This window comes from Maniola hyperantus, chromosome 4 (assembly GCF_902806685.2).
Source record: "Maniola hyperantus chromosome 4, iAphHyp1.2, whole genome shotgun sequence".
Taxonomy (NCBI): domain Eukaryota; kingdom Metazoa; phylum Arthropoda; class Insecta; order Lepidoptera; family Nymphalidae; genus Maniola; species Maniola hyperantus.
In genome coordinates, this window is record NC_048539.1 from 9,644,349 (window position 1) to 9,664,774 (window position 20,426).

The 20,426-nt window shown below is 35.5% G+C and overlaps 1 protein-coding gene across 9 annotated transcripts in view; it reads left to right on the forward strand.

Annotated features, from left to right (window-relative positions):
* Window positions 1–20,426, forward strand: part of raw — a 78,986-nt gene that overhangs the window by 45,119 nt on the left and 13,441 nt on the right. For all 9 annotated transcript variants that reach the window (XM_069498385.1, XM_069498382.1, XM_034968160.2 and 6 more), the window contains 3 exons: window positions 4,480–4,597; window positions 9,194–9,273; window positions 19,100–19,221. In XM_069498385.1, the coding sequence (XP_069354486.1) occupies window positions 4,488–4,597; window positions 9,194–9,273; window positions 19,100–19,221 (312 nt within the window). In that variant the 5' untranslated portion in view covers window positions 4,480–4,487. The remainder of the gene's footprint in view (window positions 1–4,479; window positions 4,598–9,193; window positions 9,274–19,099; window positions 19,222–20,426) is intronic.

Below are 20,426 nucleotides of genomic sequence, written 5' to 3' on the forward strand. Positions count from 1 at the left end.
TATTTGCGGCTCTACATCATTCATGACGTGCGCCAATTTTGAACTCGTTAGCTTATTACCGTCAACAATTGAAGATTCCCAGAGTTGAACTGTTTACTCATCTCAATTATTCTTGCAAGCTTAACCATAACCTTCCAAAGAACGGTCACTGATTGGTCACCGATCAGTATTAGATAAAGGAAGGGCGTCATTGCTGAATCAGCTCAGATAATATAGTGTTTGTAGATACTAATTAATGATTTATCATTAAAATATATGTGATTTTAGTCGTAAATAAAACGTCGTTGTCAAGATAAAGGTGATTCTATGTTTTATCATAGACGAAATGTTCTAAAAAAACCGGTCAAGTGCGAGTCGGACTCGTGCACCAAGTGTTCCGTATTACAGAAGAAGTAAAACGGACAATCACTTTGTTAAAGAACCGCAAAACTAACTTTGTTTGTAGGTGTTTATTGTTAATATCAAAAAACTATGATAGTTAAAGCTTTATTTTTTCTGTAACATATACATAAACTTCTATTGATTATGATTATTTCAGAATTTTCGACTGGTTAACTTTGGAGATAAGGGGGGAGGAGCGGCATTTTTTTCGGCATTTTGCACAATAAATCAAAAACTATTATGCATAAAAATAAATAAAAACCTGTTTTAGAATATACAGATAAAGCCCTTATAGTTGCAGTTATAAGACTGGACTCTACAAAAAAAGCTTTATTTGTCTTTCTGCAGTGTCTTGAAGTTTTACTTCATCGATTTATAACTATATTCATCAATGTAGGAGGAATCCATTATCCGTTTAATTCGTTTTGTGATTTTGTTAGTTAGACGTAAAAGGTCGTAGACTTTGACATGAACAAACTATAAGTATCAATCATGTATGAATTCCTCATCAACTCTTACCTAAAGATGATGATACCTACAGTTTTTAGTAATGTGCATTTCTAGGTTAAAACAATAATATTGAAATGACTTTGCAACCGACAGAAACATAAGTATAATATGAACATTCGCTATTTATTTTTGGGTTTATAATGATTAATGACTAGGGAGTATGAGGAAGAAAAACTTCACCATCAATCATCAGTCATCACTCACAAATTAGTTGATGCGAATGAACTTTTGGCTGATTTTTAGCCATAAATATTATTTGTTACTTTTGTGTAGTTTTAATTTTTTACTATTTTTTGTATGAATACTTTTTTTGTTTATGTGTATTAAAAATTGAAATGTCTTCAAATAACGCAATAGTATTTTCCTTCTGTTCTCGGCTTATTTCTAAAGAGTAATCAATGCTTTATATGACCAATTCTAAAATATTTATTTCTTACCTGTCGTAACTGAAGTAAGTATATATATGCGAAATATATGTAAACGTGAATAGAACAGAAATGAAGATAAAACAAAAACATAATAACCAGAGGGCCTAACATGCGCCCCGCGAGAAAATTTTGTCTACGCATTATCTCGTGTTTCTTCATACAAATAAGACGAGTAAATGCGTAGACAAAATTTTCTCGTGGTGCGCATGTTACCCTAACAGGTAATAAAAGAAATCTACTTTTATTAAACCATCTACAGTGTCATTGCCATTCATTGTATTGAATGCTAGCGAATTGTTCTCAATAGTGCACACTTCAATCGGCTGATGTTATCACAAAGTGCCCGACCAATATGCACGTCATATAAAACAATTTATGGGCCGCATGGGGTTACGCCCCATTGTTAATTTAGGCCTCATAAATCTCGGCAATCACTCGCACTTTATAAGCCTATTAATACTCATTACGATTACTTTATGGATGTTAATATTGTAGTATATACCCCTCCCTTTCGTGTTTATCTGTGTGCAAGCTGGGGTTTATAATTTTTATGATTGCACCTATACTTCACGAAAATTTTACAGAGGAAGGAAGGAAGTAAATCGTGCCCTAGTGGTCAATGGCGCTCCGGGCGCGATACCTAGCGGAGCCGGATCCTCAATTATTGATATATGTAATTAAAGTAATGAGCTGGATGATTTGTGCTTTACCACTAAAAAAAGATGTTCTTCCATGCAGATGAGTGACGATTGGTAATTGTAGAAATTTTCATAAGCATGATATAGATTTTAGTAACGCCATCTCTTGAAAACTCATTTGGAATAGTTTCAAAGTGGGTTGGACTACAAATACATAGGTTCAAATCAAATCAAATCATGCATTTTGGACATTTCTATGTCATGTAGCATATTCTCTGTCCAGCTCTAGGTTTAGCTTAGGTACTACTTATTCTAAAGTTATTTCGTAGAAGTTCAGGTACGATTAAAACTATTTCTCGTATCCCAACGTGTTTTCCACAAAGAATGACTCTATTGGTCGTTCTTAGAGAAACTTTTTCTGTCTACAATACCAATAACAAACACAAACAGTCTTTTATCTTATTCACTTTAGTTTTATCTTTTGTATGTAAACAAGTGACTTTAACAACAATCTCTGTAATTTCTACCGTACGTTACTAACTGTATGCGTAGCTCGATTTGCGCGTAAATAAAGCGTTTGCGAGTGTTTCATTAAATGAATAAGTGGTGATTTTGTTGTTTACGTACTCGTATGTGCGTTTACACCAGGTGCTACGTCGAAATGATCTCATCTAAATTGCTCATTTCGACGCGTTGTACCTAATTAGGTTTTATAAGTGGAACGGCCGTATAAGTAGCAATAGAAAGAACCAGAGTGTGCAAGACCTTCATAAATTTTTAAAAGCTAAAAGTTTCTCTTCGTATTGTCTCTAACACTGGGAGGCTTTGGGAGATAGCAGGTAATAAAGGTGTAAAAAATCTTGTATGTCAAAGTATAAAAGCTAATTTTTTTATATTTTCTTCAGAAAAGCATTGGAAATCACGTCATACATTCTAGACACTTAGTATCATGGCGACCCCCTGCCAGACACCCTTAAAGTTTAAAAGTTTCAGATTTTTCCCCTAATGTCTGCTATAAGACCTACCTCGCCAAATTTCATGATTCTAGGATTCAACGGGAAGTACCCTGTCGGTTTCTTGACAACAGACAGACAACAAAGTGATCCTATAAGGGTTCCGTTTTTCCTTTTGAAGTAAGGAACTCTAAAAATAATAAACAATACACGGAACTAAGTGCCTACTTTAAATACAGGAATCATATATAAAAATATCGATTGCATAATGAATTTATGTACCTACTATTGTCGTTACTACGACGCGGTGCTATTGATTATTGTTGTATTATATTATTTACTACTACTATCCTCTATAACTACACAACTCACGCATGTTAATCAGGCGAGTCTTGATTGCCTTTGTTTATTACGGTGTTTATTCGCGCTCCACCATAATTTCCATACTAGGCGTTGCGTACCTAATTGTGACTTGTTAACAAGAGCTTTGAACTTTTGATTTCCTTGTACACTTAACACTACACAATGTTAATTGAGCACCCACTGTTAAGAAGTTAGAGCACGCGTAATGCACCTGTGGTAGGAATCCGAATTATTTAACCTATCCGTAGTAGCCATCGATGTATAGTAGCCCATCCTCGTGATGCAAACGTATGATTCTTTAAAAATCCCATGGTATCACCACGTATCACCACTATTTAATAATGCAATTTAGCATCAGGGCTAAAGAGTTGCGTCCTCGAGTCCAAAAATCAAAAAGGAAGCGCACAGGTGAGACTATTTTTCACTTTATTGCAATTTTCGAAGGCATCTCAAATTTTTTTCTTATTAAAATATAGCCTATGTCACTCAGGAATAATGAAGCTTCCTACTCCTAGTTCCTTCTACCTACTACTTCTAGTTTTAAAGTCGAGCCTGAGTGGATTCGACGTCAAGTAATGTAATGTGTGAACTACGAAGATATTTTAACGACCACACGCATGAAACTGTAATAAAAGGGTTTTCCTTAATCGCTCGTTTCTATGATGACTTCGTGACACATCATATCGTTCCGTGAATTTATACTTCCTCACCTTTGCAAGATAAAAATGAAGTTTGCTTTTACGCAGCATATTATTAAAAATACTCGAAACGCGATTTTTAATTTGCATAAGTTGATATAGGAAATCATTTATATAAAATTCCAAGATGACTCAATAATAATCCATACTAATATTGTAAATGCGAAAGTGTGTCCGTCCCGTTGTTGTCCAACCGGGGCGGGTTGCTAGTTTGGTATAGAGATAGCTTGCGTCTCGAAGCTTCGCAAATCAAAAAGTTCCCACGGAATTTTCAAAAACCTAAATCCACGCGGACGATTCACGGGCATTATCTACATAGTTTATAATAATTATATACATAATACGATAAATTTGACTTGAATATAGTAAAAAAGAAAGCTATAAGCCTTTCGTACTTACAAACTAATACGGAATTAGCTACAGTGGTATTTAAACTTTAATTTAATTCAATATGTGGTTATTCTATTTTCACCGAAAGTTAATCTAATAGTTATTTCTTTTGTTACAGTTTTTGAAATGCTGGTATGCGCACGCCAGTGTGCGCGGCGAAAATCTCTCATCCTCACATTTGGAGAGTTCTGCGTATTCGCAGCGGAACTGCGCCGCTGCTCGAGGCAGACAAGACAGTAAGCATAATAAATTTTTCTAATTTAAACACAAGTATGCCTGTCTGTAGTGCCTAGTTGAAGCCGTGATAGCATTGTGGTTAAGACGTCCGCCTCCTATACGGGAGGTCTGGGGTTCGATCTCAGGCACTCACCGCTGAATTTTCAAGTTATGTGCGTTTTAAGAAATTAAATATCACTTGTTTTAACGGTGAAGGAAAACATCGTGAGGTAACCTGCATATCTGAAAGTTCAGCATAATGTTCTCAATGGTTTGTGAAGTCTGCCAATACTCACATGGCCAGCGTGGTGGACTTGTCATTCTTAGAGGAGACACGTGCTCAGTAGTAAGCCGGCGATAAGTTGATGATCGTGATGCCTGCCTGTACAGAAGAAATATTTACACGGTCTGAAACAGAGATGATGCCCTGGAGATGTTGAATTAACTAAAAATTAATATCCTGAGGTGAAAGCCTTCCTTACTTTGAAACTGGTCTGTCCATTTAGCAGTTGATACAACATTATTATTGATTGCCTTCGTTCTTCAGAGGTAGTAAGTAAAATGAGTAATTTGTGTGCAGGCGCATAAAAGACTAATTATTGAAAGTGTGAACCTTCAAGTGACAACCTATGCCTACTGACAATTTTCTTGAAGTGTCTGCTTATTATAAAAATGTTCTTATCAGAATAATAAGTCATTGCATTGTGTAGAGTAAATCCGTCTCTGGAATCCCAATGACTAAGTTTGTAAGTGAAACACAACAATAATAATTCAGTTGCAAATACCTAATGACCATGCGTTTAACCGCAAACATAAATTGAGCTTTTCTCTTGCTCTCTTCCGGTAAGTCCGTTACAAATTAACCATGAGATTATTATTGTTTACCGTTTTTTATTTTAATTAATACATGGTTATGATATAGATGAAGATAAAATATATAAATGAATTTCATAACTGATTTATCAACGCTAACAAGTTCGCTTGTTAGAAATATTAATAAATGAACCCAAAAAAACTGGCCAAGTGCGATTCCGACTCGCGCACCAGGGTACCGTACTGCGGTCGTATTTTTTCGACTTCTTGCACGATAAATCAATAACTGCGTAAAAATAAATAAAAATTGGTCTTTTGTTATCTTACTTTGAAAGTTGGAAATACTAATTATTTGTTCATGAACACATTTTAATTTTTGTTGTGATGTAACCACGAATTCACGGTATTCGGATTTTTCCCCTTAAGGTATGCTATAAAACCTACCTACCTGCCAAATTTCATGATTCTAGGTCAACGTGAAGTACCCTATAGGTTTCTTGACAGGCACGACAGACAGACAGACAGAGACAGACAGACAACAAAGTGATCCTATTCTTATAGGATCTCCTTTTCCTTTTGAGGTGTGGAACCCTAAAAAAGAACAGTTTGCTTTTGTTGTTTTTTAAACGGGTTATGGTAGATATTTTCAGGGACAAATTTGGCAGAATTTTTGCGAACTCTTCAACTATAGGTACCTACCTACTTCGCTCAGTAAAACAGAAAAGAAGTGCAGTATAATTAACGACAGTTGGTACCTAATGCCATTAGAACCCATAGAAATTTTCTTTTATTCGAACGGAATAAAGAAACGTACGAGTTTGTGCAATAAATATAATAAATAACCTGTATGTCCAGTAGGTAGGATACTTACTTACTCGTATATATTCAGATATTTAATTCGGTCTTCTACTTTAGGTAGAGTTGATTAGATCATTGTTTAAATTTAACGTTATTATGTATGTACAGGTGACTTCCACTTGAGTTTCGTTCTGATGTAATGACAGCTTAAATAGTAATAAGACGGGCATTTTAACGATTTGCGCATAAAGTCTTGGCAGCAAAACAAATTGTACACAAGATTTGCAGATCATTATAATAGAATAATATAACTACACGCTAGCCGATTCGCCGAGGCATTCATTGCACGAGTGGCCTTAAGTGCCTAACTACATTATATGTTACCTCTACCATATTCTATGTATTGGTAAAATTTAAAATTATGTATTTATTACCTACATTATTTGAGATTTATAGCTAACTTAAGTTTAAATCATTTTGGGCTTTAGTCCATTTTCGTATTAGGTATGTATCTAAATATACATATAAAAGGTAAACGTGACTCACTGATCTATCGCTCTATCTAATCGATCTATCTAACGCACAGCTCAAACCATTGGGCGCATCAGGCTAAAATTTGGCATGCAGTGTGCAGATAGCTATTATGACGTAGATATTCTCTAATAAAGAATTTTTGAAAATTCGATCCTTAAGGGGGGATTTGAAATTTGTGTAGTCCACGCGGACGAAGTCTTGAGCATAAGATAGAATTTCATATAATAATAATAATTATTAACAAAAAATATTTATGTAGAAATGATGCAAATGAATGTGTATCATAAATGACGTATAAAGCTGACAGTAAAGCTAAGTTAATTACCTATTCGTTTATGAAGTCGCGGACTAGCTAAATAATAAATTTAAAATAATAGCCTGTATACAGCTAATATAAATAACTATAGTACCTAAGTATAATGGTGTAATTAGTGTCCTCGGTGTCCGCTTCAAGTGCAACATGAATCAGCTTAATTCTGTCGATGACGTGCACAATGGGCTGCAGTTGTACCTACGTAGTAACGTACCCGGTCTTGAACTGCTGCAGCGGCCAACGCTGCCGTTGCCGCGAACGCGTGCGTTGACCCTTGAATGTCGCATAGTAATAATATTATGTTAGTCGTATTTGTAAATAAATGCATAAACTTTCTACAAACCCTTTAATGGCCGATTGATAAATTACGCCTCAGAATACTGAGGCATAACTCATTCCTTTCTCTACATCCACGTTATGCACTAAGAGCCAGCGCGTGCCAAACCTTCGTTATTTTATAAAAGCTGAAAGTTTATCTGCGTTATGTTCCCAACACAAGGAGGAACAATCAGCGACTATGAAGTTTGGATCATGGTGGCTTTGGGAGATAACAGGTACAACTTAAAAAACCTTACGGTGTCTAATAAAGGTGCAAAAAATCTGACGTCAAAGTATAAAGTTTAATTTTTTTATATTTTCTTTGGAACAGTATCAGAAATCACGTCATGTATTGCCAGATACTTAGTATGGTCGAAATCGCCTGCCAGACACCCTTAAAGTTTAATAAATAATTACTACTCCGAATACAATATTTTGTACACCTTTATTACCTGTTATCTCCCAAAGTTGTTCCAAACCATGTTCCAAACGTCATAGTCGCAGATCGTTTCTCCCTGTGTTGGGGACAATAGGTACGCAGAGAAACTTTCAGCTTTTATAAGATAACGAAGATCTGGCACGCGCTGGCTCTCTCTCTTTTAGTATCTGTATTGTATGTGTTGTATCATGAGATTATCAACATTATCATAAAGATTGCTTGTATCCTATTCCTTAAGTAACTAATTACTAAGGACGTCAGTTTAGGCATATCGGTCACTACTCACTAGGGTCCATAAAATTAACCGCGTTGTTGCGGCGCGTCGCTTGTAAAACACGTGCGTAACAACGCCTGGGAATTTCTCCCACTTAGTTGACGGGGCGCGAGTGAGTGGGCACTGGGCAGGTAATTATTTTGCACCCTGTCCCTTAGTTGGTTCGTTGGCTCGTTGATGTTACAGCAAGTGAGCGAACAGGTATTTGTACCCTGTCCGTTTGGCTTGCTGACTCGCTGATCTTATGGGCTGGTTGGCGTCCCGTCCTGTGCACCCCGGTCGTGCACCTCTACCGCGACAGGTAGACCTAGCGTAGGTACTTGTAGTGACGAAGAATGGATACTGGATAGTTGTATTAAAATAAAAGAGTTATTACGGATACCAGTGCTCTAGAGTCTAGACTGACTAATTTGGCTTAACGAGTGGTATTTATACAGGACAAATCATAAAGGAGTTGAATATTCCCACGCCAATATGCACACTCTTTGAGAACCCTCTTTGTTCACACTAAGTTTTGCCCACTTATTTCTACCATAAAATAAGTTGATTTACAACTTAAAATAAAAACAACGAACTTACATAAATTTGTTATCAATTGGCCTCTAGTCCCGCCAAGCGCTTAATAAATCTAAAACATAAGTCCCTTCTAAATAACTCTACACTACTTTAAGTCTAATTTCGAGTTTAAGCAATAATTCATTTACTCAAGCAGGTAGTCGGCAACCCGAGAAGTCAATAATTTAAGCCGCACTTGAAACGAACCGTGGGTTTTTAATCGACGCATATAGGTACGTCGTGCGCCGCATAAACTAAATACTTTAAATCTAGTCGCTAACACGCGTATGTAACCCTGTTTTGTCGAGGTAGTAATGGACTCTTGATGGTAGCATGTGCATGATGAAATATTTGGGGCACAAAAACTTCATAAAATATATTTTGATTTAAATCTGGGAACTTGGCTACAAAGAGCCAAGCTCTAGTTTTTTAAAAAAAAAAAAGAACAGGGTGATATTCTAGAATATGTGTTGGCAACTCCGAACAACAAAGCAATATGTTTTGCCAAGTTACTCTCTCTGTAATTTCATGAAAAGTTGTGCATCATTCACGTTTTCGTCTTTTGTTAACAGAACATCAAAGCCGGAGTCACCTGTGTGGAGCATAGAAAAAGAATTTCGGGATAAGGACTCCATTTGTAAACATGTTAACGGTAAGAATATGGATTTTATTTATGTTTATCACTGTAATTGTATAAAATGTTCAATTATTGGAATTCCAAAGAATCTCTAAACTTAAAAAACAATGCTACTTATTCGTAAGTAACCCTTGCCATCTGCTGTTGTAGAACTATAGGTCGCATCACCTCCACAAACGTTATAGACCAATGACTTCTTGTTATAGACAGTCATTTTCATACTTACGAGCTCTTGACAATATTGTATCCTTTTTATAAAGGATATATACAGTCGTATTTTTTCGACATTTTGCACGATAGTTCAAAAAGTATGATGCATAAAAATAAATAAAAATCTGTTTTAGAGTGTCCAGGTGATGATCTTTCATATGATACCCCACTTGATATTGTCACTCACTTCGAAAGTTGAAAATACTAATTATTAGATCATGACCACAATTTAATTTTTTTTGTGTGATCTACAGTGACAGACAGACAGACAGACAACAAAGTGATCCTGTAAGGATTCCGTTTTTCCTTTTGAGGTACGGAACCCTAAAAACTATTCTCATCAAAACACTTGCCAATCTAAAAGGTGTTGCGAGATGTTTCGACTATTTTCGACGACCTCCCTGGCGCAGTGGTGAGCGCTGTGGTCTTAATAGTGGGAGGTCCCGGGTTCGATTCCTGGCAGGGGTTTGGAATTTTATAATTTCTAAATTTCTGGTCTGGTCTGGTGGGAGGCTTCGGCCGTGGCTAGTTACCACCCTACCGGCAAAGCCGTGCCGCCAAGCGATTTAGCGTTCCGGTACGATGCCGTGTAGAAACCAAAGGGGTATGGGTTTAATAAAAACTGCCATACCCCTTCCAGGTTAGCCCGCTATCATCTTAGACTGCTTCATCACTTACCACCAGGTGAGATTGCAGTCAAGGGCTAACTTGTATCTGAATAAAAAAAAAAAAAAAATTTGATGTGTAGTAGTAGATATTTAAAAGTTCAGGAATCAAGGCAAATTTTGTACAATAATAGGGAAAAAAGTCTGTGAAATGTTAAGTTTTGATCACTCCTTTTATCCTCTAGAAATACTCCTCAAGTTCAATAAAATTATGATTTTATTCTATTATTGAAACACTATTTCTTTTCCTTTTAAATAATTAACCTTTCAATGGCAATACTTTTCTGACCTAATTTTAAAAAGATGTCTTGAAAGAAACAATACTTAACAATCTGACTACTTTATCTATCAACTCAGCTTCGAAATTGTGGTCTAGCGAATATCTAAATTTATATTCCGCGTGTATTTGGCTAATATGCGGCCTGCAGCTACTCTACTAAGCCAATATTTGATTGAATGTGACTAACTTTCCGCACGGTACCAATCCAGAAATACTTCGCAGCGGCATCCCCGTGCGCGTGCAGTGGCCTGTTCGGGCATAAGTTCACTGTCGTTGCGCCCACGCCACGCCGCCCGGCTCTGTCAGCCATTGATGCGGATGTTGTTATGTTTTTAAAACAATACAGGCTCTGACAAAAATTACCATTATACTAATAGTAGGTCTCCTTCAATAAACCAATAGATTAGATATCCTTCAAACTAGCCTCAACATGCCTGTGGTACCTCAGTTGTACATACCTACTAACTTTATTTCATGTAGTCCACTTGTGCCACCTATGCATTACTCGTACGTCAAGGAACATCGGTTCAGAAAGCAGATTCTACTGAGCCGGCGAGAAACTCAAAAGACAATAATAATATTTAGCTTTATTATAGCGACAAGATATAGTGTAATAACTTGGTATATACATATTTTGATATAGCTGCTATATCAATATAATATCAAGTTATTACACATCTTGTGGCCTGTGGGCAGCTGAATGCAAAGCTGATTGTTTCCATGCAACTTTGGCGTACAAAATTATCAATTGTGTAACAACCTCGATTTAATACTCAAATGTCAAACGTTACACGTTATTTAAATTTATGCAATGGCAAATCTGAATATTCTTCCGGAATCACGTTGGAAAAATATGGTTAAAAATTGACGACCGTGTTTTTTTGTTATTTACTAACTCAGGCCAAGAGGTTATTCAGTAATATGGCACTGGAGCTTTTTTTAATCCGTTTGTCAACAATACCTCTTAAATATGTTAATCATAATGAGCCACTCAGTTTAATATAACAATTAGATAGAGTTGAGTAGAGTCACGTTGTCATTGAAAGACTAACGTTGTTATCATTTACTAAGACTTACGAATAATTAATATATTACAATATTAAAGCAACTACCAAACTATAGTTAACGAGTTACCTACTCTGTTTCAGATATAAAATAAGAATAATATTCCACTTGTTTAAATAAATTGTTATCCGCTACTTCTATATGTGGTTTCATCTTATTTGATTTTCATCATCCAGTAGCTGATGAAGCTGCTATCAACTGTTATCCTCGAATAAAAACCTATTTAGCCGTCAGTATAGGTACTTTTTATTTATTGTTAGAAATTAATAAGAATAAATAAATAAATAATTGTTTATTGCAGCCATAATTTTACAAAAGCAACAGCTTATTTTGTACAAAATAGATGGTATTGGTCTCTGGTGCCTAATTTAAGTAAACCTATAGGCACCAGTGACCTTTTTACCTACAAAAAAGAGCAACTAAAACAATAATATTTTAGGACTGCGTTAAGAATTCAATCTTTTAATACAATGAAACAAGGGAAATTTTAAAATTCTGCCCCGGCGAACTTCGTACCGCCTAACAGTCGATTATTTTTCAGGAATTTTTTTTTCTCTCCGTAAGAACCATCCCCGTACTTCAAGGAATATTATGAAAAAAGAATTAGCGAAATCGGTTCAGCTGTTCTCGAGATTTGCGATCAGCAACACATTCAGCGATTCATTTTTATATATAGAGATTATTCGCAATAACTTGTATCAGATTGTATACGAAAATAGTACAAAAATATAAGTCTTACCGAGCCGTTAAATAAGAAATGAATCAACTAAATCCTTAATCGATCTATCACATACTCAAATGATTGATTAAGCTGAATACACTCGTAATTGTCAGCCGTAGCAATACAAATACCAGCTCTATATGGTTGCAGAACTGAAGTGTTGTTCACCTTAATTGATTGTGACTTGCGTATCTGTCTATCTATTTTATCATAACAGAAATCTCAATTACTTATATTATATTATATACTACAAAAACTCATCATTTAGTCTGATTATTATTAGATAAAACTAATTAAAGATTCGGTTTTTGCTGAGTTTGTATTAATTAGCATCTTAATCGAGCTTCAAATCAAAAATTTTCTCTTTGAAGGAGTCTAAAATATACTGTCTTTTATGTATGCAAAAGCTAATGACCGCGACTTCGTTCGCGTAGATTTAGGTTTTAAAAATCCTCTGGGAACTCTTTGTTTTTGTGGGATAAAAAGTAGCCTTTGTCACCCTCCGGGTCTTAATGCCAAAAATCATGTCGATCCGTAGTTGCTCCGTTGCGATGAAGGACAAGCCAACAAACCAACAAACGAACAAACAAACACACTTTTGCATTTATAATAATAATATGGTGATTGAATATTTCTCAATAAACAATTATTGTATTTCAAATAAGTTTGGAATTTGAACCATCTGATCTGCAGGGAAGCCGTAGACTTACGTCATCTCGCGGCGCATCTTTGTTGATTAACGGAGGGATGTACTTTTAAATCCACAATGATCATAAAAATGTGACGATGTTTTTGTTTACACATAGTGTACTCGTGGTGTACTCCGCGTCTCCGCCATGTCTCTTGTTTTTGTGTTATCGTTCTTTTACGGTTTTGGCTACCGAGAACGACCAGTTTCTGTTACCTACCGAAGGTGAAATTTTTGACTGGCTTAGTAGGTACTACATGATGACTTCAATTTTATCACATTCTCTCTGTAGATTTAGTCACATCAGATTGGCTGCTTCGGTTCTCCATAGTCTATATAACATCTGCAATCTGACCGTCTTAAGGCGATTTTAATTCTAAAGCTTCTAGCCTGATTAACTAACGTCGATGACACAACCGATCGTTATAAATGGTTTGTCATATAGTTTCCTTGTTGTTAATGTCTAAATTTGTACATTTTGCGTATTCAATGTTCCGGTTTGATCATATAATATATTCGTATCATAAGTTAAGTTACATAGATACGTATAGTATGAAGCACTTGTATTGAACGAAATCATGATTGCGTAAAATAATTGTTAAACATATAAATTACGCAATGTGCGTATTGACAGAAATTATACATGTATGTACTGGTTTACCACAAAAACTTTAGATGCGGTTAGACAAACGTTAAACCCGTTTAGCCTTTCAGAAACGCACGTGTTTAACGTTAGTATAAACCTTGCTTGAATTTTGTATGTACATAAGACCATTTATTTATGTTTTGATCGTTTTGCTAAAATATTCTGCGTGTAGACGGTTTTTCCTAACCTACATTATTTTCAGAAAATAATATTTCCCGCGAAGTGTTCATTTGTTTTTTATTTCAATAAACAGATTTATATTTACAACCCAGTTCGAAATTTAAATAAATCCTTTGATAAGTTACCTCCTTGGTTGCCATTGTTGCCTTGTGCCTTGGTCCATGTTTCGGAGTCTTTACTCCTCAGAATCAGTACCTTTGTACTGATTCTGAGTACAACCTAATTTTAGAGCATTCGCATCCTCTTCTTACTAATGCAGTTTGACAGTTTTAAATTTAATTTTTAGATGGTAAAACCCGTGATTTTAGCGTAGAGTCGCGAGCCTACTGTTTAAGTTTGTAGCGTGCACTAAAATTTAGAGTCTTTAAATGTAAAGTTCATGTTCTGTCTCTTTTTAGCATTATTAAAAAGAAAAGGATGCAGATACTCTAAATTTAGTTTAGTAGGGCTTAGTTCCGCATAATCGTGTAAAGCAATGTAAACAAAGTCAAATAACGGCGGGCTTGGCCTTCCCGCACTTCCGCACTAACTATAAACAGAGTGCGGAAACACTGCAGCATGCCCGAAGAAGATGTATCTACTAAAGTAAATGCAACCATCTTAATCTTTATTGCTGCAATCACTCGGATACGAGCAAATACGAGGAGAGGTCATGATTTGCACAACTACTTTGTGTACTATTCGCGGTTAACCGATGCATGTAGTACTATATGCGACTTTACCTGCAGAATATTGCTTAGGTATCTAAACAAAAATATTCTTTTACCTTAAAAAATTTCAAGCTAGCTCAATGTCTAGCTCTACAATCTACATCCATTTTTGAACTCCTACGATAGATTTTTCATCAGTCCCTATCAATTGCGCTAATTTTTTTCCGGTTACGATTTGTCTTGTTCGTCCAGAAGCCATCGAAGCTTTGGTCGAATAAATTAATTATACTTTTCCGTGCGTCTGGGTGCGATGACATTAGCTTTTTGGCGCCCGATGATCGTCACGCATATGAAAAATAATGTCGAAGCCTAGACAGAGTAACTTATAAAGATATCGTTAATTTGTGAAATAAACAATGATACTTTTAAAAAGAGCAATTAATGTTGAATTTGATGGCTTCTACTTAGTAAAATCTGCTTTTCGAGCCGTTACTTGATATAAAAAACTGGCCAAGTGCGAGTCAGACTCGCACACCAAGTTGGGTATTTTTTTAAAACATTATTATGCATAAAAATAAATAAAAATCTGTTTTAGAATTTACAGGTAAAGCCCCTTCATATGATATCCCACTTGATGTATAGTTATCTTACTTTAAAAATTGAACATACTACAAAGTCAAAGTCAAGTCAAATAATTTATTCAAAATAGGTAATAAGTTACTCTTTTTGATGGTATCTGACTGACTGACTGATTAACTGACTGACTGACTACTGATCTATCAACGCACAGCTCAAACTACTGGACGGATCGGGCTGAAATTTGGCATGAAGATAGCTATTATGACGTAGACGTCCACTAAGGAAGGATTTTTGAAAATTCAACCCCTAAGGGGGTCAAATAGGGGTTTGAAATTTTTGTAGTCCACGCGGATGAAGTCGCGAGCATAAGCTAGTATTATTATATTATGTGCGTTTAAATCATAGTTGAAGCAAGTATCTCACGAGCGACTGTGAGACTCCTTGTCTGTCGACCAGTATGAGTCGGCACTACGGCACGCCGCGCTTCCTTATCGCCCGGAAGATACGAAACAAAGTGGAATTATTTATTTATTTACATCTTATTTATTTTAATAGATATTCAGTGAAAACTGAAAACAAGTTTTTCAACGTCCAATGAATTGAATTCAAAGAAGTGATTGTAAAGTCGTTATTTCGCAGATATTGTCATATTATATAGGTATGTTGGTAGAATGTAAAGGTTGATTATAACTACATACTTAGTCGTTATTTTATTAAAAGATAATTTATTCTTGCCTCGGCCAATTTCATACGGCTTACTAGTTACCATATCAAGTGCTGTACTAGGACACAAGTAATGTATGACATCATGAATTATATATAACTACATGTAATCAATTAAGGCCATTGTTCCCTGCTATTAACGAAGTTATATTTATCGATAATAGTCCTAGTCCTTACGTAGAGCATGTACAATTATCTGGCTGCGCCAGAAATTCTGGTATTATTTTGTATGAATTTCAATACTGTGTCTAATATATTTTAGATGAGATTCCTCTATCGGCTAATTTGCATCAAAGTCGTTAAAATTACAATATTAAAACTTATCAAATATGCAAGTAAGGATAAGCTAAATTATAGCTAAAAATAACACAAGATTGTATTGGCAAGCTAACGCAAAGTGGCCGACTCGAGCGTGCAGATTAAGCACAAATTATCGTGTTATAGAGTTAATGTGGAACAAATCAATCAGGTAATAAATAACTGGTTGATGGGATGGATCATCATCATGATGATTGTGTGTCATGTCTTTGTGATGGTATAGAAATAACGGAATATTTTAAAATGCGGAATTGGCTAGTAGTCGGACGTAGAGTTGACTTGGCAGCTGTGGTGCCTTGAAGCCAGTCCGTCGCCGACCGTCCGCCGGGACAGCGCGTACTGGCGCGAGTGTCAAGAACAAAACGCAGCCGTAGCCATGCCGCCCACGACCATGATAGTGCCCTGTGCGTTGCTGTCTTTAACCCTCGTAAACAACATTACTTCTCTATTAAATTACTTAGTTCCAATACAAACGGTACGCTTTATTCACGCAAAGAATCAACAATTCAAATAACAGACTTACACGGCTCCATAATGTAACATAGTACGGTGCAAAATTTGTGGTTCTATAGAATGACGTAAATACGCTTACTACAACCGCGTAGATTTAAAGGCATTTCCTATACATCTGTTTCTGTGTGAAGGCGAATGAAGGGATATTCAGTGCGTTTGTCGCGACCACGCGTTGTGTTTACGTTTTCATTCTGGCAATGAATGTTGATCCCGAATCGGATTGTGTTGGCCACGTTTTTGTGCTCCTAAATGTCAACATCAACATATGTTTCATTCAAATAGTTGGATTTCTTTTTAATTTGCTGACATGGTGTGGCTGTTCAGCATTTTTATTTTCTATTGGTGAAACTGTATAATGTCCTATCGCAGTATAGTCATTGGGTTGAACAAATGGTCGATGAAACTTCCGCCCAGTTATACGCTGTTTGGGAACAATCAATCGTCAAGTAGGAGACTTTTGTAGATCAAGTATTCGCCAACGTGTTCGCAACCCACGCTGTGCCCATCAATCATTACCACGGACACCAGGTTGTACAGACCGTTCACCTTTATGGAACACTTTCTAAATGAAGGTGTATCATCACATTAGTCATTATTATTTATAGCTATCTAAATTCGTATTCGCATGCCTTCCGGTAAAAATGGAATAATGGACTGTTGTATATCTTGGCTTTAAATTCAATGTTCTCTTTCTATGTTTTTACATCCTAAAATTATTTTGACTTAAGCTTATTAATAATTCGAATAATGGGTTTTGTATACCACGTACTGTGCACCGGTAAAGAATATTAAAATGAATCAATCAATAAGGTAACCTTAGTAGTAGCAGTCTGTTTCAGTTCACCTTCAGAGCAGGCATATTAATAATAAATAGTACCTAGTATACTCAATAAATTCATCAATATAGTAAATAGTAATGCTACTCTAAAATAAGTTTGAAGATCCATTTACTTTCGAACCATTATAAAAATTTAGCTTAAACATTTATAGAGTCTTAAAGAAAGTTGAATAGTTTAGCTCTATTTCTTTATTGTATGATTGCTGCCGCTCTATTGCGTGTTCATCCACAGTACAATTGTTAATAATTAACTGTACTTCTTTTGCGTGCTTCAATCATATCTGAGAAATAGGGTCAGGACTCAGGACACACAATACACTTTAACTACACACGTTGCGTAGCAACATTGGATATTATGAGTATCCAAAAATGCTTTAGAAACAAGTATAATTCAGATGCAAATGTGTCGTCGTCGTTGTCTTCTTCCATAATGTTAGTAGTTAGGACTATAAATGGCATTATTCACGGTATTGACGTAGAACTACGTTAGACACGATGGTTGTTGTTAGATTTAAGAGCGTGGGCTTATACTCGATCACGTGATAGAATCTACTCCATATATTACAAAATCGGTTGCCCGTTACCACACCTACACCTAATTTTAATATACATAGGTAGTGTCAAGATATCGAGTTCTAAATTATAATAGTAGATATACCTACTATGGAATTTGAATGATGAAAAAATACAATTAGTTTCTCTCAAATTGTCCTATTATTAAAATTTACTAGAGTTAAATTTTTGAATATTGCCGATTCGATTTGGTCGCCACTTCTAATTTGAATAGCTTATTTGCCTTTTAAATCTTCTAACAAAAAGGATACCTTTACCTTAGATAAAATACTATCAGTTGAATAGTTCACATAACATTTATTATTATAAAAGCTAGCATTCATTGTAGAATACATATTATTATATTGATGATATCACCCAGAAAATGTCGCTGACCTTTATATCCCCGCCGCGGGCGACGACGACGTAAAAAGTGGTATCGTAAAAGGAATCATTTCAGAAAAACGAAATGATGAAAGTGTTTATTTCCAGATACAAGTGCTCGATTCTGTAATCAAAAATCGATCAGCGAAAATAATGCCACTTTTTAGGAACGAAGTCATATAACTTTTATTGACTATTATAGTTGAGTGGTATATGTTTGAACATCGCTCGTGTGGTTTGTTTATTTGATAGTTATCTGAAATAAATTGTCGTAAAAAATCGAGTTCAGGTTCAGGGTTTGAAGCTGGATTCTTGTAGGAAGGCACGGGACATGCTGCTTTTTAGTCCTGATTGAAACTGAAGTTCAATGGCCAAAGATGAGTGTTGTGACTTGTGAGGATATCTCAGTCAGTATGATGAGATTGTTCCGTTTTTTCAATGAACTTGTCCTCTCCAAAAGAATTCACTCAGAATCTCCAATGATCACAATGCGCAATGTATGCGCAAATGACTACTTACTAACCAAACAAAGGCACAAAATGTTAAGCTTCATCGTTGAAATTCCAAATTTGTCGTTGAGTTTGCCGTCAAAACATTATAATTTGTAAGCAATCAAAATTCTTATAGAAAATAGAAAGTGTTTTGTCGAGTATAATGGTATCTAACGATTTTTTTTTCTCCTTATTGTTGAGTGCCAATTATTAGCTACTCAATTATATTACGATCTAGCCTAATGTATGACTAATAAGTAATTTTATGTTAACCTAAACTTATAAATTATTTATCTTATATACTAAGAAATTGTACTAACTAATGAAATGTTGCGCAGGCAGCGAGGCGTCGCCACCTCCTTGCGAGGTGTTCCTGGGCGGATCGTGCAACCCCACTACATGGAGATCGGACATCGCTATACCTATGCTTGAAAAGATGGGCATCACATATTTCAATCCTGTAAGTATCATAATCGAAATATTTTTTGTTTAATTTTCATGCAGACTTAGGGCCCTTTCACAATACCAGCGGTGCGACGTCGCATCGAAAAATTCAGCGACAACGCACAACGCATCGTGGGAATTTACAAGTATTTTGGAAGGGCCCTTAGTTTAGCGTTTTCTTTCATACAGGTCAATGGCCATAGAGTGTGTTTCTTTGTAGTAACTCTACTACCGCGACCGGTTAAGAAAACAGTTTCTATTGAGTTTTCAAAACGCACTCTAGTGTAACTATAATAAATAAGAACAAAATTTCACCTACATGAGAATCTAAAAGTAAATATTGTAGAAATTATAATTTATAATTCCAGTTTGTTATCTTGTTCAGATAATAATGAGCTTATACACTTATCTACCTAGTATACAATTTATACTAGTATTGCATTCGCTACTGATGAATATAATATATCACATCCAATGATATTGTGTGATCAATTTTTCGTTTAAGGTGCCAATTGCCATAGACCTTTGAATTTGAATAATATATTGAAATTCTAACACGTCGACATATTAAACATATAGCCTGTGACAAATGGATTTTTTGTATTGTAGAGACCTACCTAATATTTTTGTACCTACTACATAATAATATGAGCCGTGCCATCCCTCATTCATTTATGCAAAAAACTACGACTCATTCTTATTATAATAGCACCTGCTCAAAGTACCAACTTATGTGTTAAAATTTATAATATCATTTTAATATGTATTTACGTTTTCGGGCTAAGGTTATACAACCTTTCTACGTGTTCATTTATATGGTCCAACGAAGAAGATAACGCATGTTTTTCAGTTACTTTCTGTGTACTACTTGACTACGTGATTGCATTGTTACTTAAATAGGTTTTGATATAGCACGTTTTTCGTAAAAAAAATATCAAGATAACGATAAGGTTTTATTTTTAAATAGTAAGTAGTTAACAATCGAACAGTCCCAACAATACAGATCCTTAAAAGTGCTTTTTAATAGTCTGCATTGAACTGCACTGCATTGAACTTATATGCCCTTCCTAGTACCTTACCTACTAAGAAAAACCAGCAAGAAACTAGAAACTCGGCGATTGCTCTTTTCAAATATTCGATGTACAATATTATGCCCAGTACCTATTTGTAAATAATTGCAATCCCGCACATTGCTAGAACGAGTCAAATATGGATTTGTCA